The following is a 26,623-nucleotide window of genomic DNA, read 5'->3' as shown; positions in this document are numbered from 1 at the left end:
TGAACCCCAGCAGGCCCATGAGGGTGGAGACGGATGCCTCAGACAGAGCCGTGGGGGCCGTCCTGTTGCAGCAAGACCACCAGGGGGACTGGAGGCCATGCGCTTTCTACTCCAGGAAACTCAGCAAGTCGGAACAGAACTACACCATCTGGGACAGGGAGTTGCTGGCCAGTCATGCAGTCTTCAAGGCATGGCGGCACTTCCTCATCGGAGCCAAACACACGGTGCAGGTTCGCACGGACCATAAGAACTTGGAGTACTGGCACACGGCGAGGTTCCTGAATCAGAGGCACATCCGCTGGGCGGAGTTCTTTGCAGATTTCGACTTCAGGATAGAATACATCCCGGGAGACAGCAACATCATGGCGGATGCGCTATCCAGGAAACCGCAGTATCTCGAGGAAGAGGCACCGGCGGTGGCCAAGCACATTTTCGCACCGGAAGCGTGGGCATGCGCCTCAGCCACGGTGGACCTGGACGCGGTACGTCGCGCGCTGCAGACAGACTCCTTCGCTCGAGCCAAGATGGAGGAGGTGCGCAGCGGCACGGCGAGGGGCGACGAGTTCCAGATACGCGACGGACTGCTCATCCGCAAAGGGGCCCTCTACGTGCTGGGAGACGACCTCCGAGCGAAAGTACTGCAACAGTTGCACGACGCGCCCAGCGCTGGGCACTTCGGCAAAGAGAAGACGGTGGAATTAGTAGCCAGAGACTTTTGGTGGCCCAAGATGCGGGGGGAAGTCGCGGATTACGTCAATAGGTGCGACACCTGCCAAAGGGCCAAGCCGGTACACAGGCCGCCGGCGAGACTGTTGGAACCGCTACAGACACCGTTCGAACCGTGGGAGAGGGTGGCTCTGGACTTTGTCACTGATCTGCCCAGCTCGAGGGGAAAGACAGCAGTACTCGTGGTAGTAGACCTGTTCACCAAGATGGCCCACTTCATTCCTTGCGCGAAGGTGGCCACAGCCGAGCAGACCGCCAAGCTGTTCATAGACCACGTGTTCAAGGTGCACGGCCTACCACGGTCTATCCTGTCCGACCGGGGGCGCCAGTTCATCTCCAACTTCTGGCAGAAGCTGATGGGCATCCTGAAGGTCAAGGTCAACCTGGCGTCGGCGAGACACCCGCAGACCAATGGACAGGCAGAAAGGGTCAACGCCGTCATGCAGCAGTACCTGAGATGCTACGCGAACCAGCAGCCCTTGACCTGGGTGGACTACCTACCGCTGGCCGAGTTTGCCTACAACAACACGAAGCACGTGTCCACGGGGGCGACACCGTTTTTCACCAACAATGGGCGGCATCCCAGAACCTTCCCGGGTTTAGAGAAGGTGAGGGAGGGGGAGCCGCAGGGAGCAGAGGCCGTGGCAGCGGAGTTACAGGAGGTCCACGAGCAGCTCAGGCGGCAGTTAGAGCTAGCGAAACAAGCTTACAAAGTGCAGGCAGACCGACACAGGAGAGTTGGGGAGGACATCCGGGTGGGGGACTGGGTCTGGTTAGCAGCCCAGGCAGTCCCGGCCAGATCGTTAGCTAAGAAGAAGCTCGGACACAAGCAGCTAGGCCCTTACCAAGTCGAGGCACAGATCAACCCAGTGGCTTTCCGGTTGACACTCCCGGAGGGATCCAGAATGCACCCGGTCTTTCATAGATCGGTGCTCACGCCCTACAAGGCAGCTCACAGGTTTCAGGCGCCAGGGACAGCACCAGAACCGCTCAGGGGAGCACCTGAGAAGGGGGGGGGTCGCCGAGAGGGGAGCCACTCAATGAAGCCACAGAGATTTTAGACTCGAGGTGGGGGGAGGAAGGGATTGAATATCTCCTCGCCACGGAAGACACCCCGGCCAGCGCCAACAGGTGGGTGCCGGATTATGCAGTGGAGGAGCAGTGGCTCAAAGAAGAATTCCATACAATTTTCCCGCACAAACCCATGCCAGCGGATTATTTCGACGAATATCTTTTCACACCCACACTCTCAGCCAGCACTTTCCAGGGTTTCTCATCAGCTGAGGAGACGGCTCCGGGGACTAGTTCCCCAGAGGGATCGCTCTCAGGGTTTGGCACGGGAGGATCTTATTGGTGGGAGGATCAACCCGAAGTGGGCTGGCGCAGAGACCTACCGAAGGGACCTTGGCACGCAGTGTCATCCCAGGCGACAGGGGAAGAGGGGGTCATGGGTGATCTGGGGGTGGCTCCAGGTTTCGAACACGCCTCCCAAGAGATGGAAGCAGAGGAGATCGCCGTCGATGAGCCCATGCAGGACTTCCCGGACTTATCCCGATGGCTGCACGCCACGGGGGACGAACTGTACCCTGCGCTCACCCCCACAACACTGGAGCTCCCGGAACCCGCACCTGAAGAGGGGGAGGGGGGAAGGGGGGGCTTCGAGGGGGGGATGGATGTCAGGGGTTCAGGAGCAGAGACACAGGAGAGGGAGCAAATGGAGAGCGAGGGGGAGGAATCCGAGGGGGGTGTAGGCAGTGACAGTGGTCAGAGGGATTCCACGAGTCTCTCCAGCGAATCGGAAGATTCACAGAAAGGAGCGCCGATGGCCAGGGCGAGGGGGGTGCCAAGGGGGAAACCCCAGCAGGAAGGGGCCAGCGGGGACTCCCTGAGCAGCAGTTGGAAATCAGGACCAGCTTCCCCACCAGAACGCAGTAGGGGGGAGGAGTCCCAGGAATCGGGACCAGTGTTCTCACCACCAGCGAGAGGAGATGAGTCAGGATTGACCACGCCCACATCGGAGAGCGGGGAAACGGTCAGGAGGAAGGTTACCGGCTGGGCGCGCGAGCCAAGTTCAAATGTACAGGCGAGCGGCACAGCAGGTAGCCCGGATAGGGAGCCAGGTCCTAAAGCCCGCCGGAAGGAAGGGCAAGACTCAGGGGGGTCAGCGTCAGAAGAGTCCAGGAAGGAGGAAACCCCTGGGGGCAGAAGGACCCAGAGGAGGAAAGAACAGCGCAGGAGGTGGAGCCGGGCTAGGATCTTAACCTGGTGCGGAAGGGGTAGTGATTCAGAGGGGACTTCGCCGATCTAGAGTCAAGACGTAGGGCTGCACGCTCTGGGGTTTGAAATGGAAACTAAACTTCAATAAAGACTTTTGTACATTACATCAACCGGGCGTTGGTCCTCTGTGAGCTGGGACCTAGAGGCAGCTCTGACATCAGATTTTTGATGAAATTGTGACCCCGGGGCTTAGGGATTTTTTCAAAAAAATCTTTTCCTGCCGGTTAAGGATTTTCGGTCCTGTGATAAAAAGCCTTTTGTTTCGACCGCCAAACTTTTCAGGGGAGCATTTGCAACCGTTTGGCACCATTTTTGAGTGAATTGCCGAAAGTCAGATTTTTGATGAAATTGTGACCCCGGGGCATAGGGATTTTTTCAAAAAAAATGTGTTTCTGCCAGTTAAGGATTTTCTGTCCTGTGATAAAAAGACTTCTGTCTCGACCACAAAATGGTAGTAAAGTAGTAGTGAAGCAATAGTGAAGCAGTAGTAAAGTAGTGGTAAAGTAGTAGTAAAGTAGTAGTAAAGTGGTAGTAAAGTAGTAGTAAAGTGGTAGTAAAGTAGTAGTAAAGTAGTAGTAAGAATGACCTCGGAAGTGTTCATTGTACAAAATGGCGCCATGTTGGTAGCCTCAATCAGAGAGGTTTTTCCAGTTGTTTCCATATAAAGTAGATTTTTAATGAAATTGTGGACCCGGGGCTTAGGGATTTTTTAAAAAAATCTTTCTCTGCCGGTGAAATTGTCGAAGGCTGATTTCTTTTCCTGAGATAAAAAGCCTTCGGTTTTGACCGCCAAAGATCTCAGGGGAGCATTTGCAACCGTTTGGCACCATTTTTTGAGTGAATTGCCGAAAGTCAGATTTTTGATGAAATTGTAACCTTAAGGGTATTTTTTCAAAAAAAATGTTTTTCTGACAGTTAAGTTGTGACCCCGGGGCTTAGGGTTTTTTTCAAAAAAAGCATTTTCTGCCGGTTAAGGATTTTCTGTCCTGTGATAAAAAGCCTTCTGTTTCGACCGCCAAACCTCTCAGGGAAATTGTGACCCCTGGGCTTAGGGATTTTTTTTTTTTTTTTTTTTAAATTCTGCCGGTTAAGGTGTTTTTTACCTTGCATTTTTAAGTTGTAAACCAACCTTAAATCTACGGATGAGGAGCAGTATATACAATTAATAAAATAGTAACAATACTATTTGTTACTATAGACAGGCATGCCATTGTTCAGGAAGGTCTACTGTATAAATAGTAAAGTAGGATAAGTAATAAAGTAGCAGTAGTAAAGTGGAAGTAAAGTGGTAGTAAAGCAATAGTAAACCAGTAGTGAAGTAGCAGTTAAGTAATGGTAAAACAATAGTAAAGTGGTGCAATAGTAGTAAAATAGCAGTAAAGTAGTAGTAAAACAGTAGTAAAGTAGTAGTAATGCAGTAGTAAAATAGTAGTAAAATGGTAGTAAGGCAGTAGTGAAACAGCAGTAAGATAGTAGTAAAGTAGTAGTAAAATGGTCCAATAGTAAAGCGGTGGAATCGTAGTAAAATAGCTGTAAAGTAGTAGTAAAATGATAGCAAAGTAGTAGTAAAATAATAGTAAAGCAGTAGTAAGGCAGTAGTAAAGTAGTAGCGAAGCAGTAGTAAAGTGGTAGTAAAGTGGTAGTAAAGTAGTAGTAAAGTAGTAGTAAAGTAGTAGTAAGAATGACCTCGGAAGTGTTCGTTGTACAAAATGGCGCCATGTTGGTAGCCTCAATCACAGAGGTTTTTCCAGTTGTTTCCATATAAAGTAGTGGGGCGGGGGGAATGGCTTCTCAGTGTTTGTATGTTGATCCCTGTTTACACTATTATGTTAAAAAGTACGCCAGAATTTAGTGGTGTAGGATATTTTGGGTCCCAAAATGTCCCCGCCAGCAGCGGCTGCATAAAATCCTTTAGTCAGAACTGAGCGATGGGCAACACACTGTCGTGAGTCAGGATCTGTGTGAGGAGCCAATAGTCAAATAAGGGATTTGAGTTAGATTATATCTTACCGGCCCAGTGGTGTTTCCTACTTTCTTCAGTAGGCACCATTTTTGAGTGAATGGCCGAAAGTCAGATTTTTGATGAAATTGTGACCGCGGGGCTTAGCGATTTTTTTGAAAAAAATATTTCTCTGCCGGTTAAATTGTTGAGGGCTGATTTCTTTTCCTGAGATAAAAAGCCTTCGGTTTTGACCGCGAAACTTTTCAAGGGAGCATTTGCAACCGTATGGCACCATTTTTGAGTGAATGACCGAATGTCAGATTTTTGATGAAATTGTGATCCCGGGACTTAGGGATTTTCTCAAAAACATGTTTTTCTGACAGTTAAGTTGTCGAGGGCTGATTTCTTTTCCTGTGATAAAAAGCCTTCTGTTTTGACTGCCAAAGATCTCAGGGGAGCATTTGCAACCGTTTGGCACCACTCTTGAGTGAATTGCCGAAAGTCAGATTTTTGCTGAAATTGTGACCCCGGGGCTTAGGGATTTTTTCAAAAAAATGTTTTTCTGCCGGTTAAGGATTTTCTGTCCTGTAATAAAAAGCCTTCTGTTTTGACCGCCAAACTTTTCAGGGGAGCATTTGCAACTGTTTGCCACCATTTTTGAGTGAATTGCCGAAAGTCAGATTTTTGATGAAATTGTGACCCCGGGGCTTAGGGATTTTTTCAAAAAAATGTTTTTCTGCTGGTTAAATTGTCGAGGGCTGATTTCTTTTCCTGAGATAAAAAGCCTTCGGGTTCGACCGCGAAACTTTTCAAGGGAGCATTTGCAACCGTATGGCACCATTTTTGAGTGAATGACCGAAAGTCAGATTTTTGATGAAATTGTGATCCCGGGACTTAGGGATTTTCTCAAAAACATGTTTTTCTGACAGTTAAGTTGTCGAGGGCTGATTTCTTTTCCTGTGATAAAAAGCCTTCTGTTTTGACTGCCAAAGATCTCAGGGGAGCATTTGCAACCGTTTGGCACCACTCTTGAGTGAATTGCCGAAAGTCAGATTTTTGCTGAAATTGTGACCCCGGGGCTTAGGGATTTTTTCAAAAAAATGTTTTTCTGCCGGTTAAGGATTTTCTGTCCTGTAATAAAAAGCCTTCTGTTTTGACCGCCAAACTTTTCAGGGGAGCATTTGCAACTGTTTGCCACCATTTTTGAGTGAATTGCCGAAAGTCAGATTTTTGATGAAATTGTGACCCCGGGGCTTAGGGATTTTTTCAAAAAACCTTCCCAGAAAAAGGCGTGAGGTCTTTCACATCTTGAAAAGAGAACAATTGGATCTGATATGTCTACAAGAAACCCACATGACAAGGGCACATAGAAGATTACTTATAAATAAAAGATTAGGACAGGAATTTATTTCATCAGACAAAGTTAAGAAAAGAGGAGTGGTGATTTATGCAAAGGAAAAATTGGCTCCAAAATTGATCTTTAAAGATGAATATGGAAGAATTTTGGCAATTGAGATACAAATCCAAGGAGAAAAATTCCTGATAGTTGGCATCTACGCACCAAATGAAGGGAAGGCAGAATTCTACAAGAAATTGCATGAGACATTAATGGATCATCTGGATTACAAGGTGATTTAATTAGGAGATATGAATGGCGTGGTCTCTACAAATATGGATAAAGCACAAAGACAGGTGGTCTCTAAGGACGGGAGACTACCTAAGACCTTCTTTGAAATGACTGAAAACATGGACCTGATTGATATCTGGAGAACAAGAAACCCTCTTGAGAGAGAGGGAACATTCTTTTCAGAGGCACAAATGACATGGACAAGAATAGATCAAATATGGACTACTAGTGGAATGGCTCCAAGGATAAAAAAGGTGGAAATCTGCCCAAAGACATGCTCCGACCATAACGCAGTGAAGATGGAAATGAAACTAACAACAGCTGGATCCTTCAGATGGAGAATGAATGACACCCTATTCAGAGATGTGGAGATTTACAAAAAGGCCCAAAAAACCTTGAAGGACTACTTTGAGATAAATCTGAGGACAGATGTTGAGAAAAGAGTGATTTGGGACGCAAGCAAGGCCGTGATGCGAGGTTTTCTGATACAACAGAACTCTTTAAAGAGAAAGAAACAAAATGAAAAGAAGGATAAGATTCTGGAAAAAATAAAAGAAGGAGAAAAGAAACTGAGGTCTAAACCAAAGTCTCATGAGATTCTGAGAGAAATTAAGTTTTATCAGATGCAATATATGGAATTGATGAACCAGGAGATAGAATGGAAAATTAAGCAAATGAGACAGAGGACATTTGAATCAGCGGACAAATGTGGGAAACTTCTAGCATGGCAACTGAAGAAGAGACAGAAATTAAATACAGTCACAAGCTTGGAGGTGGATGGAAAGAACATCTTTAAACCAAATGAGATCAACAACTGCTTTCAGAGCTATTTCAGGAGATTATATGCACAAGGGCCGGAAAACGAAGGAGACATAGAAGATTTCCTTAAGAAATATGGACTACAAAAAAATTCGCAACAAAGTATGTTGATTTTAAATGAGAAAATAACAGATCAAGAAATGGAGGGTGCCATTCAAAACATGCAACTAGGGAAATCTCCAGGACCAGATGGACTAACCTCCAGATATTATAAAGCATTGAAAGAATGGCTAATACAGCCGTTTAAGTAGGTTTGTAATGAAATATTAGAGGGGAAAAAGGCACCTGAATCGTGGAAAGAAGCATTTATTACACTTATACCAAAGACTGAAACTGAAAAAAACCAGATCAAGAACTACCGCCCTATATCATTACTTAATGTGGATTACAAAATATTTGCTGACATTTTAGCAAAAAGATTGAAGAGTGTGTTAATGGAGGAGATCCATAAGGACCAGGCAGGCTTTCTCCCAGGAAGACACTTATCAGATAATGTAAGGAACATAATTGACATTATGGAACTGCTAACTGTAAATATTAATACGAAGGCAGTCCTAATTTTTGTGGACGCGGAGAAAGCCTTTGATAATATCTCTTGGAACTTCATGAAGAAGAATCTCCATGGGATGGGGGTAGGCCAAAGGTTTGAAAATGGTATAAGTGCAATATATTCTGAACAAAAGGCAAAGCTAATTGTAAATAACGTGGTTACTGATGAACTTTCCATAGAAAAAGGGACACGGCAGGGGTGCCCAATATCCCCATTACTTTTTATATCAGTCCTGGAGGTTTTGTTGAATATGATCAGGGGGGATCAGCTGGTAAAAGGTGTTCAGGTCGGAGATAAACATTATAAATTGAAGGCATTTGCAGATGACTTAGTATTGACTTTACAAGAGCCAGACACTAGTACAAAAAGAGCTTTAGAGTTAATTCAATTCTTTGGTCAGGTGGCAGGATTTAAGTTGAACAAACAAAAAACTAAAGTTTTGGAAAAAAATTTAACAAATGTTGAAAGAGAGAGATTCCAAAATGAAACTGGGTTAATGGTGGCAAAGAAAGTAAAATATTTGGGGATTAACATGACATCTAAAAATGTGAATTTATTTAAAGACAATTATGATAAATGCTGGACAGAAGTAAAGAAAGATCTAGAAATATGGTCGAACTTGAAGCTTTCCTTGTTAGGCCGAATCGCAGTGATCAAAATGAATGTATTGCCTAGAATGTTATTTTTGTTTCAGACACTACAAATTGTGGATAAACTAGATTGTTTCAAGAAGTGGCAGAAAGATATATCTAAATTTATCTGGCAGGGCAAAAAGCCCAGAATAAAATTTAAGATACTTACTGATGCAAAAGAAAGAGGGGGGTTTGCCCTGCCGGATTTAAGACTGTATTATGAATCGGCAGCTTTCTGCTGGTTGAAAGATTGGCTACTTCTTGAGAATGCAGACATTCTGGACCTGGAAGGATTTGATAATAGGTTTGGCTGGCATGCATATTTATGGTATGACAAGGTTAAAGTTCACAAGGGTTTTAAAAACCATATTGTTAGGAAAGCACTATATAATGTCTGGATTCGATATAAGGATTTGTTGGAAAATAAAACTCCTAGGTGGTTATCACCTATGGAGGCTAAGGAGGTGAAGAAACTTAACATAGAATCCAAATGGCCAAAATACTCTGAAATTTTAGAACAAGAAAGTGGTGAATTTAAACTACAGAGTTTTGAGAAAATAAAGTCCAAGGTACGAGATTGGCTCCATTACTACCAAATAATGGAAACCTTTAAACAAGACAGGAAAATTGGCTTCCAGGTGGAGAAATCGAAATTGGAAACAGAATTGTTAGAACCCAATACTAAGAATGTATCAAGAATGTATAATCTGTTGCTGAAGTGGAATACAATAGACGAGACAGTTAAATCAGCCATGATTAAATGGGCACAGGACATTGGTCATGACATTATGTTTGCTGACTGGGAACAGTTATGGACCACCGGTATTAAATTCACGGCATGTAATGCCTTAAGAGAAAATATTATGAAAATGATTTATAGGTGGTACATGACCCCAGTCAAGCTTGCGAAGATTTACCATCTGCCCAATAATAAATGCTGGAAATGTAATGAGACTGAAGGTACCTTCTTTCACCTTTGGTGGACCTGCCCAAAGATTAAAGCCTTTTGGGAAATGATCTATAATGAAATTAAGAAGGTACTTAAATGTACCTTTCACAAGAAACCAGAGGCATTTCTCTTGGGCATGGTCGGCCAATTGGTGTCAAGGAAGGATAGGACTTTTTTTATGTACGCCACTACAGCAGCAAGGATCCTTCTAGCAAAGTATTGGAAGACACAAGAACTTCCCACACTGGAAGAATGGCAGACGAAAGTGATTGACTTTATGAGATTGGCAGAAATGACTGGCAGAATCTGTGACCAAGAGAAAGAGGCGGTGGAGGAAGACTGGAAGAAGTTTAAAGCTTATCTTAAGAACTGTTACAATATTGATGAGTGCTAAAATGTCAAGGGAAAGGAAGATACAGAATTGCAGCTGAAATTGTTTGTTGAATTAAGATGAAATTGAGGAAGATAATAAGTTTTAATTAATTGGAGTTAAGGGTTGCTGAAAAATTGTAAAATAAGGATGCAAAAAGGGTGAGGTATGGGGAAGTCCGAGAAAGAAGGCTTATGAAAATGAGGTTATGAAACTATATTTGTGTGTTTCTTTTTGTTTGTTGATGTGTGTATGTTGTTTCGTTTCGTTTTAAAATTGGAAAATTAATAAAAAAAATATTTATTTTTTAAAAAATGTTTTTCTGCCGGTTAAGGATTTTCTGTCCTGTGAAAAAAAGCCTTCTGTCTCGACAGCCAGACATCTCAGGGAAGCATTTGCAACTGTTTGGCACCATTTTTGAGTGAATTGCCAAAAGTCAGATTTTTGATGAAATTGTGACAACGGGGCTTAGGGATTTTTTCAAAAAAATCTTTTCCTGCCGGTTAAGGATTTTCTGTCCTGTGATAATAAGCCTTCTGTTTTGACTGCCAAACCTCTCAGGGGAGAATTTGCAACCGTATGGCACCATTTTTGAGTGAATGACCGAAAGTCACATTTTTGATGAAATTGTGACCCCGGGGCTTAGGGATTTTTTCAAAAAAATGTTTTTCTGACAGTTAAGTTTTTGAGGGCTGATTTCTTTTCCTGTGATAAAAAACCTTCTGTTTCGACCACCAAACCTCTCAGGGGAGCATTTGCAACTGTTTGGCACCATTTTTGAGTGAATGGCTGAAAGTCAGATTTTTGATGATATTATGACCCCGGGGCTTAGGGATTTTTTGAAAAAAATCTTTCTCTGCCGGTTAAATTGTCCAGGGCTGATTTCTTTTCCTGAGATAAAAACCCTTCTGTTTCAACCACCAAACCTCTCAGGGGAGAATTTGCAACCGTATGGCACCATTTTTGAGTGAATGACCGAAAGTCACATTTTTGATGAAATTGTGACCCCGGGGCTTAGGGATTTTCTCAAAAAAATGTTTTTCTGCCGGTTAAGTTGTCAAGGGCTGATTACTTTTCCTGTGATAAAGAGCCTTTTGTTTCGACAGCCAGACATCTCAGGGAAGCATTTGCAACCGTTTGGCACCATTTTTGAGTGAATTGCCGAAAGTCAGATTTTTGATGAAATTGTGACAACGGGGCTTAGGGATTTTTTCAAAAAAATCTTTTTCTGCCGGTTATGTTGTCGAGGGCTGATTTCTTTTCCTGAGATAAAAAGCCTTCTGTTTCGACCGCCAAACCTCTCAGGGGAGAATTTGCAACCGTATGGCACCATTTTTGAGTGAATGACCGAAAGTCACATTTTTTATGAAATTGTGACCCCGGGGCTTAGGGATTTTTTCAAAAAAATGTTTTTCTGACAGTTAAGTTTTTGAGGGCTGATTTCTTTTCCTGTGATAAAAAGCCTTCTGTTTTGACCACCAAAGATCTCAGGGGAGCATTTGCAACCGTTTGGCACCATTTTTGAGTGAATGGCCGAAAGTCAGATTTTTGACGATATTATGACCCCGGGGCTTAGGGATTTTTTGAAAAAAATCTTTCTCTGCCGGTTAAATTGTCCAGGGCTGATTTCTTATCCTGAGATAAAAACCCTTCTGTTTCGACCAACAAACCTCTCAGGGGAGAATTTGCAACCGTATGGCACCATTTTTGAGTGAATGACCGAAAGTCACATTTTTGATGAAATTGTGCTTAGGGATTTTCTCTAAAAAAATGTTTTTCTGCCGGTTAAGTTGTCAAGGGCTGATTACTTTTCCTGTGATAAAGAGCCTTTTGTTTCGACAGCCAGACATCTCAGGGAAGCATTTGCAACCGTTTGGCACGATTTTTGAGTGAATTGCCAAAAGTCAGATTTTTTCAAAAAATCCCTAAGCCCCGGGGACACAATTTCATCAAAAAGTCAGATTTTTGATGAAATTGTGACTCGGGGGCTTAGGGATTTTTTCAAAAAAATGTTTTTCTGCCGGTTAAGGATTTTCTGTCCTGTGAAAAAAAGCCTTCTGTCTCGACAGCCAAACTTTTCAGGGGAGCATTTGCAACCGTTTGGCACCATTTTTGAGTGAATTGCTGAAAGTCAGATTTTTGCTGAAATTGTGACCCCGGGCCTTAGGGGTTTTTTCAAAAAAATGTTTTTCTGCCAGTTAAGTTGTCAAGGGCTGATTACTTTTCCTGTGATAAAAAGCCTTTTGTTTCGACAGCCAGACATCTCAGGGAAGCATTTGCAACTGTTTGGCACCATTTTTGAGTGAATTGCCAAAAGTCATATTTTTGATGAAATTGTGACAACGGGGCTTAGGGATTTTTTCAAAAAAATGTTTTTCTGCCAGTTAAGGATTTTCTGTCCTGTGATAAAAAGCCTTCGGTTTCGACCCCCAAACCTCTCAGGGGAGCATTTGCAACCATTTGGCACCATTTTTGAGTGAATGACCGAAAGTCAGATTTTTGCTGAAATTGTGAACCCGGGCTTAGGGATTTTTTCAAAAAAATGTTTTTCTGCCGGTTAAATTGTTGAGGGCTGATTTCTTTTCCTGAGATAAAAAGCCTTCGGTTTCGACCGCGAAACTTTTCAAGGGAGCATTTGCAAACCGTAGGACAACATTTTTGAGTGAATGACCGGAAGTCAGATTTTTTATGAAATTGTGACCCCGGGGCTTAGGGATTTTTTCAAAAAAATGTTTTTCAGCCGGTTAAGGATTTTCTGTCCTGTGATAAAAAGCCTTCTGTTTCGACCGCAAAACTTTTCAGGGGAGCATTTGCAACCGTTTGGCACCATTTTTGAGTGAATTGCCGAAAGTCAGATTTTTGATGAAATTGTGACCCTGGGGCTTAGGGATTTTTTCAAAAAAATCTTTTTCTGCCGGTTATGTTGTCGAGGGCTGATTTCTTTTCCTGAGATAAAAAGCCTTCTGTTTCGACCGCCAAACCTCTCAGGGGAGAATTTGCAACCGTATGGCACCATTTTTGAGTGAATGACCGAAAGTCACATTTTTGATGAAATTGTGACCCCGGGGCTTAGGGATTTTTTCAAAAAAATGTTTTTCTGACAGTTAAGTTTTTGAGGGCTGATTTCTTTTCCTGTGGAAAAAAACCTTCTGTTTCGACCACCAAACCTCTCAGGGGAGCATTTGCAACCGTTTGGCACCATTTTTGAGTGAATTGCCAAAAGTCAGATTTTTGATGAAATTGTGACAACGGGGCTTAGGGATTTTTTCAAAATAATGTTTTTCTGCCGGTTAAGGATTTTCTGTCCTGTGATAAAAAGCCTTGTGTTTCGACCGCCAAACCTCTCAGGGGAGAATTTGCAACCGTATGGCACCATTTTTGAGTGAATGACCGAAAGTCACATTTTTGATGAAATTGTGACCCCGGGGCTTAGGGATTTTTTCAAAAAAATCTTCTTCCGCCGGTTAAGTTGTTGAGGTCTCATTTCTTATCCTGTTCTAAAAAGCCTTCTCTTTCGACCGCCAAACCATCAGGGGAGCATTTGCAACCGTTTGGAACCATTTTTGAGTGAATTGCCGAAAGTCAGATTTTTTCTGAAATTGTGACCCTGGGGCTTAGGGATTTTTTCAAAAAATCTTCTTCTGCCAGTTAAGTTGTCGAGGTCTGATTTCTTCTCCTGTAATAAAAAGCCTTCTTTTTCGACCGCCAAACCTTTCAAGGGAGCATTTGCAACTGTTGGGCACCATTTTTGAGTGAATTGCCGAAAGTTAGATTTTTTCAGAAATTGTGACCCCGGGGCTTAGGGATTTTTTCAAAAAAATCTTCTTCCGCCGGTTAAGTTGTTGAGGTCTCATTTCCTATCCTGTGCTAAAAAGCCTTCTCTTTCGACCGCCAAACCATCAGGGGAGCATTTCTCATATCTAACTTTCGGCAATTCACTCCAAAATGGTGCCCAACGGTTGCAAATGCTCCCCTGAAAGGTTTGGCGATCGAAAGAGAAGGCTTTTTAGCACAGGATAAGAAATGAGACATCAACAACTTAACCGGTGGAAGAAGATTTTTTTGAAAAAATCCCAAATGCCTGGGGGTCACAATTTCTAAAAAAATCTAACTTTCGGCAATTCACTCAAAAATGGTGCCAAACGGTTGCAAATGCTCCCCTGAAAGGTTTGGCGGTCGAAAAAGAAGGCTTTTTATCATAGGACAAGAAATAAGACCTCGACAACTTAACCGGCAGAAGAAGATATTTTTGAAAAAAACCTAAGCCCTGGGGTCACAATTTCAGAAAAAATGTGACTTTCGGCAATTCACTCAAAAATTGTGCCCAACGGTTGCAAATGCTCCCCTGAAAGGTTTGGCGGTCGAAAAAGAAGGCTTTTTATCACAAGACAGAAAATCCTTAAACTCGCAGAAAAATATTTTTTTTGAAAAAATCCCTAAGCCCCGAGGTCACAATTTCATCAAAAATCTGGCTTTTGGCAATTGAGCCAAAAATGTGCCATTCGGTTGCGAATGCTCCCGTGAGATGTTTGGCGGTCGAAACAAAAGGCTTTTTATCGCTCGACAAGAAATCACGCTCGACAACTTAACTGGCGGAAGCCTCTGTTTCGATCGCCAAACCTTTCAGGGGAGCATTTGCAACCATTGGGCACCATTTTTGAGTGAATTGCTGAAAGTCAGATTTTTTCTGAAATTGTGACCCCGGGGCTTAGGGATTTTTTCAAAAATATCTTCTTCCGCCAGTTAAGTTGTCGAGGGCTGATTTCTTGTCCTGTGATAAAAAGCCTTCTTTTTCGACCGCCAAACTTTTCAGTGGAGCATTTGAATCCGTTTGGAACCATTTTTGAGTGAATTGCCGAAAGTCAGATTTTTTCTGAAATTGTGACCACAGGGCTTAGTGTTTTTTTCAAAAAAATCTTCTTCCGCCAGTTAAGTTGTCGAGCTCTGATTTCTTGTCCTGTGATAAAAAGCCTTCTGTTTCGACCGCCAAACCTTTCAGGGGAGCATTTGCAACCGTTGGGCACCATTTTTGTGTGAATTGCCTAAAGTCACTGTCAGGGAACTGCCATCGGAGCCGAGAGGAGAGGTAAGGCTCCCCAATGATGCCGGAGAGGGAACTAGCAAGGAGAGAGAGAGAGAGCTTCCGCTGGGGAAGGAAACCAAGGTGACACCAGGAAGAAAGGAGAGGCTGAGAGAACTTCGGAGGGAAGGCTCTGAGTCTCTTCCAGTGAGATCAGTGGGGAGAGCGCAGGACCTCCGCTTGGCACGCCTACTCTGCGCAGAAGGCTTCCGCGCAGAGAAGCTAGGCGGAGACTTGCTGTCAAGGAATTCTTATGTTGGAAGAAGTTCAGGAAACGCCCACTGACGGATTCTGCCAGTGACTGAGACAGTCGTGCTGTTAGGGCTGTCAAACCGGGGAAAGGTTCAGCCATACAACCAGCTTGGAGCAGTTTGGAATTTACGCACAAGTAACCCCAATTCCCATTACAGCAATCCGTCAGTCCTCTAAGTTGCTTGTGCGCAGAGCAGCAGGGGCAGCATCATGAGTCAAACTGTAGGAGCCGGCGCCGGAGAGGGGGCCAGAGGAGGACCAACTCTGGAGGAGAGAAACAGAGATTTGGAACAGCAACTGGCTCTACTAGTGGCGTGGCTGGATGAAAAGCGGACTCAGGATGCCCAGGGGAAGCCCACCCCCATCACAAGGAAGATACCAGGACTAGTGCAGAAGTTTGGGGGCTATCCCAGCGATTATAATGCATTTAAGACAGAAGTGCAGTACGCGCTGGACCTGCAGTATGATGACTTTGTAGACGATGGGGGAAGGGTCGCTTTTGTGGTAGGGCACCTGGAAGGGGGGGCCCGAGATTGGATTAGACCCTTAATGGCGGCGGAGAATGCTGCCTTGAAGGATTTGAGAAAGTTTTTTAGCGCCATGGACCATATGTTCTCAAGTGATGTGAAGCAAAGCGTGACCCGCAAAGAACTGATGGGGTGCAAACAGGGAACCAGTCAGTGAGAGAGTACTGGTCGCGATTTGCTATGCTGATCCATAAACTTGGTTGGGAACTGAGTTCAGAACCAGTGCAAATGTTATTTGAGGAAGGCTTATCCCCTTTGGTGAAAGATGAACTTTCCCGCTCACCCCGTCCGGAATCGATGGACCAGCTGACCAAGAGGGCGCTTGCTGTGGGAGTACGGCAAGAGGCGCGCGCTCTAGAAAGGCGGGAAGGGAGAGCAGAGCGTTGGTATGACAACCGCATTCCGGACGTGCCAGAGCCAACTGCACTGCCCGCGGAACCAATGGAGATTGGAGGAGTGCGCGCGTGCGGGGTTTCAAACTCCAGCGAGGTTCGTAAGAAGGAGGGGAAAGTGAATAAGAAGTGTTTCCTCTGCCAGCAGCCGGGACATTTTGCCAGAGTCTGCCCTCAGAAAAAGGCATGGCAAGGAATGGTGGGGGCAGTTGGGAGTGAGGAGGAAAGAGATAAGGAGCAGGGAAACGGCAATGCTTGGCTGCAGGAGAGCGGGCACAGCAGCCAGGCAAGCAACCAGTAGAAGTGCCCAAACCAGACCCTCCCCGAGCAGCCATAGCCATAGAGGTGGTGCTAGAACTCCCCAACGGACACCCAATTAAGGTGAAGGCGCTGCTGGATTCAGGCAGCTCTTGCAACTTCTTTAGCAAGGATTTTGCGCTAGAACACCAGCTCCACGTGGTGCCTCTAGAACACCCCTTGCAAGTAACAACCATTGATGGGAGAGAACTCTTGGGGGGGAAGTAACCCACCAGACCCCTCCCATGAAAATGACAGTCTCCAGACGCACAGAGACAATTGCCTTTCACGTAGCCACATTAGCAGGACCACCAATCATACTGGGAATGGGTTGGCTGGCACTGCACGATCCAGTAGTAGGGTGGTACCAGTGGACAGTCACCTTTGGGTCAGCCCACTGCGTAGAGCACTGCCACGGGGGGAAACCCCGAGGATGGCAGTAGCCAGGGTGGCAGGGATGGTGGTAGGAGAAAAGGGGAGGGTACCACCTCAGTACGCTGACTTGGAAGAAGCCTTCAGCGCAAAGGAGACAAATAGGCAACCCTTTCACAGGCCCTTTGACTGTCAGATCAACCTACTCCCAGGGGCTCAGCTGCCAGTGGGTAAGCTGTATGCCATGTCAGATAGGGAGATGCAGGAGTTGCGGAAGTTTATTGACAAGAACCTGAAGAGGGGTTTCATACGAGAATCAAGAGCGGTGGGGGGCAGTCCAGTGTTCTTTGTGGACAAGAGAGACTCCAAAGAGCCCAGGTTGGTCATAGATTACCGGGCCTTGAACCTGGTGTCGGAACCAGTGACCTTCCCAATGCCCAGAATTGACGACATTTTGACCAGGGTAAGGAAAGGGAAGGTGTTTACCAAGTTGGACCTTCGAGGGGCATACAATTTGATATGGATGAGGGAGGAGGATGAATGGAAAACCACCATGTTCACTCCTCTGGGGGCCTTTGAGTACTTAGTTATGCCTTTCGGATTACAATCAGGCTCAAGCACATTTCAAGCTTTCATGCACCACGTGCTGGGGTCCCTGCTGTACAAGAATTGCGTGGCTTTCTTGGACGACGTGCTAATCTGCTCGGAGAACGAAGAGCAGCATGTAAAGGACGTCAGGGAAGTGCTGAAAAGACTGCAGGAGCACCAGCTGTGGGTCAAACTGGAGAAGTGCCAATTCCACGCCCGAGAGGTGGAGTTCCTGGGTTACAGGTTGTCGGACAAAGGCTTAGCCATGGACCCAGGCAAGGTGCAGGCAGTGCTAGAATGGAAGACTCCCAAGAACCGGAAGGACGTGCAGAGGTTCCTGGGGTTTGGAAACTTCTATAGGAAGTTCATCAAGAACTTCGCCCATTTAACGGCACCCATAACCGATTGCCTCAGCAGCAAGAAGAAGTTTGAATGGACGGAAGAGGCTCAGCAGTCCTTTGAAAAGCTAAAAAGGGCGTTCTCTTCGGAAGAGCAACTCTTACAGGTGGATCTGCAGAAGCCGATGAGGCTGGAGACTGACGCGTCAGACAGAGCGGTGGGAGCCGTATTGCTCCAGCCGGGAAATCGGGGAGTGTGGAAGCCGTGCGCCTTTTTCTCAAGGAAGCTGAACAAGTCAGAACAAAACTACACGGTGTATGACCGGGAACTGCTGGCAATTCACGAGGCTTTTCACCGCTGGAGACATTTTCTAATAGGTGCACAGCACAAGATCCAGGTGTGTACGGACCATAAGAACCTGGAATATTGGAGGACTGCGCAAGTCCTGAACCAAAGACAGGTGCGATGGGCACAGGAGTTTTCCAAGTTTTTTTTGAGATTAGGTACGTGCCTGGGAAGGAAAACGTCAGAGCAGACGCTCTCTCCCGCAAACCCGAGTACTTGGAAGGAGAGGGAGTGCCGGAAGTACGTCATGTCATACCCGAGGACCAATGGGTGTGTGGGGGAGTGTTGGTAGGGAGACAAGAACTAGCCGGGTTGACGAGGGATGACCAGTACGGCCAAACCAAAATCAGGAAGATCCGAGATGCAGAAGAAAATCGGGGGGGGTGAGGTTAAGGAGGGGGCTTTGTACTATAAGGGTGCGTTGTACATACCCAAAGGGGACTTGAGGAGAAGAATACTCAAACAACTTCATGACAACCCCACAGCGGGACATTTCGGTCAACACAAAACCATGCTGCTAGTCACCAGGCAGTTCTGGTGGCCAAGGGTGAGGGAAGATGTGAGGGAATATGTACGGGGGTGCGAGTGCTGCCAGCGAGCTAAAGGGGAGAGGGCAGCACCCGCGGGGTTACTGGAACCCTTACCCACACCAGAGAAACCATGGGAAGTGGTATCAATTGATTTTATGACCGATTTACCGAAGACCAGGGGGAAAACAGCAGTAATGGTGGTAGTTGACTTGATGACCAAAATGTGCCATTTTATTGCTTGCTCGCATGCAGTGACAGCAGATGAAAAAGCTAGGCTGTTTGTAGATCATGTTTTCAGGTTGCATGGCGCCCCCTTGAGGGTTTTGTCCGATAGAGGCAGGCAATTTACTTCCAGATTCTGGAGGAAGCTCATGAGCCTGCTGGACGTCGAGGTGAGCTTCTCGACGGCCAGACACCCAAAGACCAATGGACAAGCAGAAAGAGCTAATAGCATACTTCAACAGTACCTACGCTGCTACGTCAACGAAAGAGAGAACGATTGGATGGACAAACTAGCGCTGGCTGAATTTGCATACAATAACGCGGAACATGTGTCCACGGGGATGAGTCCATTCATGGCCAATTACAGGTGTCATCCCAGGGCCTTCCCAGGAGAGGGGGAGGGAAGGTGGAATGTACCGGCGGCCGAACAATTTGTGGAAGAAATGGAGGCTTTACACCAACAACTTAAGGTTAACCTGGAGAGGGCAAAAGAAGCGTACAAGAGGCAGGCATACAAGCACCGCAGAGAAGGGGAAACTATAAGAGTGGGGGACCAGGTGTGGTTGTCTACCCAAGGGTTACCGTTCAAAGGGGGTGTAAGAAATTACGGCCAAGGCGCTTGGGACCTTTCGAGGTAACACAACAGGTGAATCCTGTGGCCTTTAGACTCAAATTGCCCTCCAACAGGAAACTGCACCCAGTGTTCCACAGGTCCTTACTCTCACCGTACAGGAAAGGGAGGGAATTTCTGGGACAAGAAAGAGAAACACCCATGCATCCACGGATGGAGGAAAGGGAACTCAGTGGTCATGCAGCTGAAATTCTCGATTCAAGGTGGAGAGGGAGGCAAGTGGAATATTTGGTGGTTTGGGAGGGGGAGTCGGAATCGGAGAACACATGGGTTCCAGAAGAGATCAGGGATGAGTATCTGCAGGAGGAGTTTCATCGCAGGTTCCCGAGGAAGCCCAAACCACTAGGGAGGTTCTGGGTGGAGCTATTTGGCCCCACGGATGATGAAGAAGAGTTTGTGGGATTTCCCGCCTCCGAAGAGGAGGAAGGGGGGTTATCCAAGGGAGAGGAATCCGACTGGGGAGATTGGGCAGCGGAAAGAGACAGCAGCAGGTGGATAGAGGTGTTTGAATCATCTGAGGGAGGGGATAGCTCCTTCCAGGGGTTCCCCGCATCACCGTCCAAGGAACGGATGGGGGAGGGGAGGGCCCTGGGAGGGAGGTGGATGTCAGGGAACTGCCATCGGAGCCGAGAGGAGAGGTAAGGCTCCCCAATGATGCCGGAGAGGGAACTAGCAAGGAGAGAGAGAGAGAGCTTCCGCTGGGGAAGGAAACCAAGGTGACACCAGGAAGAAAGGAGAGGCTGAGAGTACTTTGGAGGGAAGGCTCCGAGACTCTTCCAGTGAGATCAGTGGAGAGAGCGCAGGACCTCCGCTTGGCACGCCTACTCTGCGCAGAAGGCTTCCGCACAGAGAAGCTAGGCGGAGACTTGCTGTCAAGGAATTCTTATGTTGGAAGAAGTTCAGGAACTGCCCACTGACAGATTCTGCCAGTGACTGAGACAGTCGCGCTGTTAGGGCTGTCAAACCGGGGAAAGGTTCAGCCATACAACCAGCTTGGAGCAGTTTGGAATTTACGCACAAGCAACCCCAATTCCCATTACAGTCACATTTTTCCTGAAATTGTGACCCCGGGGCTTAGCGGTTAAGTTGTTGAGGTCTGATTTCTTGTCCTGTGATAAAAAGCCTTATGTTTTGATCGCCAAACCTTTCATGGGAGCATTTGCAACCGTTGGGCACCATTTTTGAGTGAATTGCCAAAAGTCAGATTTTTTCTGAAATTGTGACCCTGGGGCTTAGGGATTTTTTCAAAAAAATCCTCTTCCGCCAGTTAAGTTGTTGAGGTCTGATTTCTTGTCCTGTGATAAAATACCTTTTGTTTCGACCGCCAAACTTTTCAGTGGAGCATTTGCATCCATTTGGAACCATTTTTGAGTGAATTGCCGAAAGTCAGATTTTTTTCTGAAATTGTGACCCCGGGGCTTAGGGAATTTTTCACAAAAAATCTACTTACGCCAGTTAAGTTTAACCATTCCTCTTCCTTTCTCCTACTTTCTTTTTTACAATATTTCTTAATTTTTCACAGAGACTCTTCAAAACCAAAAAGCGTTGTCTGTGCATCACATATGCTTTTCAGATAACCTGTATATTTCCCCCAGTCCTCGATAAACTTTTGGTCTTTCTGCTATCGACTCTTCCCAGTCAGTTTATCCAATTCCACATATTCAGTCAGTTTCATTCTCCATTCTTCCACACTTGGGATTTCTTCCTGCTTCCATCTTTGCACCAGAAGTATTCTTGCAGCTGTTACAGCGTATTGGAAAAGTTTACAATCTTTTCTATTAATTTCATTACCTACCAATCCTAGTAAGAAGGCTTCTGGTTTTCTAACAAATGTATATCTCAACATCTTTTTCAATTCCTTATATATCGTTTCCCAGAATCCTTTCACCATTTTGCATTCCCACCACATATGATAGAAAGTTCCTTCTTTTTCTTTACATTTCCAACACTTGTTACATGTTTTATACATTTTACCTAATTTAACTGGCGTTATGTACCATCTATATACCATTTTCATTACATTTTCCTTCAACGCGGTACATGCCGTAAATTTTAACCTTTCATTCCATAATTTCGTCCAATCATCATATTGTATATTATAACCAAAGTCTCTGGCCCAATGTATCATTACTGATTTCACCTCTTCATCTTTTGTATGCCAATCCAACAACATTCTATACATTTTAGACAAATTTTTATACTCATTATTCAATACCTCTATTTGAAATTTTGATTCTTTTCCTTCATATCCACAGATTTTACAGTCTTTTTTAAACATTTCACTAATCTGGTAGTAGTGCAACCAATCATAAACAAATTCTTTCACCTCTTCATAAGTCTTCATTTTCCATTTCCCCCCCCTCTTATTATCAATTCTCCATAAGTTATCCCCCTCCCCCTCATGTTAATCTTTTTCACACTCATCACTTCCAATGGTGAAAGCCAATGGGGGAGTCTTGGTTCCAACCAATTTTTATACCTCTCCCACACCTCTATCAATGATCTTCGGAAGATGTGGTTTTCAAATCCTTTATGAATTTTTTTCTTTTCATACCACAGACATGCATGCCACCCGAATCTATTATCAAATCCTTCTAAATCTAACAACTCTCCATTCACTAATTTAATCCATTCCTTTAACCAACAGAGGCATGATGCTTCATAATATAGTTTCAAGTCTGGCAGGGTGAAGCCATCTCTTTCTCTCGCATCTGTTAATAACTTAAACTGAATCTTTGGCTTCTTGCCCTGCCAGATATATCTTGAAACTATTTTTTGCCATTCTTTGAAAATTGATGTCCCTTTAATTATCGGTAGTGATTGGAATAGAAATAACATCCTTGGCAGCACACTCATCTTTATCGTAGATATCCTTCCCCAAAAAGATAGCTTCAATCTTCCCCACACCTCCAGATCCCTTTTTATCCCATTCCAAACAGGTACATAGTTATTTTGAAACAGATCAATATATATTCTTGGGGGTTAACCATACTCCTAAATACTTCACTTTGTTCAGCACTTCCAGCCCTGTACTTTGTTGCATTTCCTCTATTAATTCTTGGTCCATATTTTTCGCAATAATTTTGGTCTTTCTCTTGTTTAAATAAAAACCTGCAACTTGTCCAAATTGTTCTATTTCTTCTAGGATTCTTTTAACACTTCCCGCTGGCTCTTCTACCATCATTACAGGATTGTCCGCAAATGCTTTGACTTTATACTCATTTTTCCCTACAGACACCCCTTTTATTTCTTCATTTTTTCTTATTGATTTTAGCAGAACCTCCAGCACCAAGATGAATAATAATGGTGATAATGGGCATTCTTGTCTTGTACCCTTTGTTATTTTAATGTCTTCCGTTGTATAATTGACAAACCTACTCAAGTAAAGTCACTGGAAGTGGTGGAGGAAGAAGGGGGCAATAGAGAGAAAAGAAGAATGGTTTTGTGGAAGAGAAAGCAATGAAAAAAACAGAGCAGGAGGGAACAGATGGAAACAAAATCACACCATCTAACTGCTAGGTCAGTTGGAATATGTCTCCACTGGCAGCTGCAGGATCATGTTCTTCCCGAAGCAACGCAGAACCTTGTGTGCACCTTCAAAGACCATTAAATGCATTGTGGCTTGAGGTTTCACGGACTAGAGTTGTGGTTTTAGCTGCAAGAGATACGGATAGGAAAACAGGAAGCTGCATTGTAAAGGCATGGTGCTGATGTGAGCCTGAAGGCGTGGCACCACCCTCAGCCAACGGCCCAGCAGGGTCTGTCAGCGCTCTAGTTTCCCATTTGGCTGGCTTCGCTTGGACCCAACTTGCATTCGTTTCAAAACTGCCAGCCTCAGGCGTGGGATCGTCCAGAAAGCAGGTGTGAGCTGGCACATGGCGATGCCAGGAGCCAGTTCAAGATTCCCGAGGCGTTCGGTTAGATTGCCCGAGACAGGATGTTTGCATCGCTCCATCCGTCTCCCGTCATTCCCATGGCAACTGAGCGATGTGCAGACAGCGTCTGCAAAAGCCGGCATGAAGGAGGGCAAAAGTTAAGCTGCCTGTTTAGAAAAAACACACATTTATACCAGGATGGGACTCTTTTGCAATAAGCTTGCCAGCCTCTCCTTTTGTTCCCTTGTCAGATCACGCAAAAGCAATCCCCGGCTTGATTTGGTCACCAGGGGCTGGGGTGGTCCATTTAAACCCTGCTTCTCACAGCTGTTGCCATTTCACACACTCCTGCCTTTCTCTCTGCTATAGCCTGGCATGCAGGGGCTCCCCAGAGAGACCAAGATGAGCAAACCAGCCCATCGAGGAGGCTTGCAAGCGTGGGGGAAATGGCTGCTTCTCCTGAACGCTGCTGTCCCTGCAGTCTCCACCATGCAGACAGGTAGGCCTAAACTTTAGCTCAAAGCTTGCCAAACTTTTCCTTTTCCCCCATTTTTCTTTTGCAATTCAACAGTCACAATTTTTATTAAATTTCTGTTACATTTTAGGCTATTCACTTAAACAACCTTAAAATATCAATGTCTTCACTTCCTCTCTTCCCATGGTTCATTTTGCACAACATAAATCCCTGCATATTTTATATAAACTAAACTATTCTGTATTCCATTATTATATCCATCAAAACTTATTTACACTGTTGAATTTATCTTAATGCTGCCCGTGTTTTCAAGTGTACACAATTTTCTTCCATATATTCAATAAACATCTTTCCAATCATCTCTAAACGTATGTTCTTCTAGGTTAGATCCGCAAGCTGCGCATATTCCATCAGTTTAAGTTGCCATTCTTCTTTAGTTGTAGCCTCTCTCCTTTTCCATTTTTGGGCTAATGAAACATGAGCCGCAGTAGTGGCATACATAGATAGCCTTTTTTGACACCTGGGAATTTCCGTCTGAGTTATCTGAGTTAAAGCTTTCCAAACTTTTCATGCTGGTGACACACTTTTTAGACATGCATCATTTTGCGACACAGTAATTTAGTTTTACTAACAAACCAGAGGTTAAACTAACCCCTTTCCAGTCCCGAGAGGACCACAACACACCAACACACTGCAGCCAACACACTAAACTGTCGCAACACAGAGTTTGGAAAGGTCTGTTTTAGCCGGTTCCTCAATTTCTTTCCCAGGCAGTCTTGGCTTGACATCTTGGCTTGGCCCCTAAATCTCTAGCAGACGGGGACTGGGTTGGTGATGGGAGCTGGAGTCAAAAGACCTAGTGTAGCATCCAGGTATCTTAACTGCCCTTGCCTGCCTCTTCTTTCTATTTTGCTGGTTTTCATGCAGTAGCAGACAGCCCCATCAATATGGCTAGGATTGTGGATGCAGCATAACAAGGTTGCCACAAAGTGCTGCATTTACTGCCCCAGGAGAGATAATAATCATGAGCTGAGAGTTGGGCTGGGCGATATATCGTCCAAAACTGGTTTGAAGTCCATATTATGATAACGATTTCATAATTTTTGACCTGGCAATATATCGTGAATCATGATTCGTGTGTGCGCTATGCAAAAAATCACGATGCAGGAAAAACTGTGAAGCCAGGCAATGCCTCTACATAGCTCCATCCTTATTACATGAGCACTGTTCCACAGCATTTGATATTTTCATTTACATACATTCATTTGAAATAAGATGGGTTTATGAAGCAATTCTATATCCTCCCACCACGCTGACGAAGAATTCTACAAAACAGTAGTCAATATCCGGAATCACAGTTCAGTGTTGGACATTGTATTTGCTGAATACCCAAAGACTGGGTGTTCATCAGTATGCAGATGACACCCAGCTCTACCTCTCCTTTAAATCAGAACCAGTGAAGGCGGTGAAGGTCCTGTGTGAGTGCCTGGAGGCGGTTGGAGGTTGGATGGCGGCTAACAGATTGAGGTTGAATCCTGACAAGACAGAAGTACTGTTTTTGGGGGACAGGAGGCGGGCAGATGTGGAGGATTCCCTGGTCCTGAATGGGGTAACTGTGCCCCTGAAGGACCAGGTGCGCAGCCTGGGAGTCATTTTGGACTCACAGCTGTCCATGGAGGCGCAGATTAACTCTGTGTCCAGGGCAGCTGTCTACCAGCTCCACCTGGTACGCAGGCTAAGACCCTACCTCCCCGCGGACTGTCTCGCCAGAGTGGTGCATGCTCTAGTTATCTCACGCTTGGACTACTGCAATGCGCTCTACGTGGGGCTACCTTTGAAGGTGACCCGGAAACTGCAATTAATCCAGAATGCGGCAGCTAGACTGGTGACTGGGAGTGGCCGCCGGGACCACATAACACCAGTTCTGAGAGATCTGCATTGGCTCCCAGTACGTTTCCGAGCACGATTCAAAGTGTTGGTGCTGACCTTTAAAGCCCTAAACGGCCTCGGTCCTGTATACCTGAAGGAGCGTCTCCACCCCCATCGTTCAGCCCGGACACTGAGATCCAGCGCCGAGGGCCTTCTGGCAGTTCCCTCATTGCGAGAAGTGAGGCTACAGGGAACCAGACAGAGGGCCTTCTCGGTAGTGGCGCCCGCCCTGTGGAACGCCCTCCCATCAGATGTCAAAGAGATAAAGAATTACCTGACGTTCAGAAGACATCTTAAGGCAGCCCTGTTCAGGGATGTTTTTAATATGTAATGCTGTATTGTTTTTAATACTGATTGGGAGCCGCCCAGAGTGGCTGGGGAAACTCAGCCAGATGGGCGGGGTATAAATAATAAATTATTATTATTATTATTATAAAGATTCACAGCTTGTCTTTCATTGCACATAGTCTGGTACCTCCCTTCATTTAAAGATTTTCAGAGACTTTGAGACTAAAGATTTCATTTTGTACTTGTTATGGTTTGAAGGAATTCTATAAAGATTGTCTATTGTGTATGTGCATGGTCATTGTGTGGCCTAGACATTGCTGCCATCCTTATTTCTATATCATATATCGGAGTGTTTACCTGGTGATATATCACGATGCTGAAAAGCAGCTATCGCCCAGTCTTAGTTGAGAGGTTCCCTGGAGATCATCTGGTCAGACCCCTGCTTGAAGTGGGGTGCAATCACAGCATCCCTCACTTACGGATGCCCAACCTTTGCTTCAATACCTCCAGTGAAGGAGAGCTCATGGCCTCTCAAAGCAGTCATTTCCACTCTTGAGCAGCTCCTCCTAACATTTAGCCGAAATCTGCT

General features: G+C 45.2%; 1 protein-coding gene across 5 annotated transcripts in view; it reads left to right on the top strand.

Annotated features, from left to right (window-relative positions):
- LDLRAD2 (low density lipoprotein receptor class A domain containing 2) overlaps nucleotides 1-26,623 on the top strand; it is a 472,593-nt gene that overhangs the window by 432,589 nt on the left and 13,381 nt on the right. Inside the window, exons 1-2 of one of the 5 annotated variants that reach the window (XM_081871212.1) lie at nucleotides 22,841-22,986; nucleotides 23,712-23,841. The exons of 2 other annotated variants lie outside the window; for them this stretch is intronic. In XM_081871212.1, coding sequence (XP_081727338.1) covers nucleotides 23,718-23,841 — 124 coding nt within the window. In that variant the 5' untranslated portion in view covers nucleotides 22,841-22,986; nucleotides 23,712-23,717. Of the gene's footprint in view, nucleotides 1-22,840; nucleotides 23,842-26,623 lie in introns of those variants that run through there. 2 more of the 5 variants (XM_081871211.1, XM_081871210.1) reach the window with 2 other exon arrangements.

This window comes from Podarcis erhardii (genome assembly GCF_964252035.2).
Source record: "Podarcis erhardii genome assembly, chromosome: 7".
Classification (NCBI taxonomy): Eukaryota; Metazoa; Chordata; class Lepidosauria; order Squamata; family Lacertidae; genus Podarcis; species Podarcis erhardii.
This window is presented reverse-complemented; position numbering and strand designations above follow the sequence as displayed.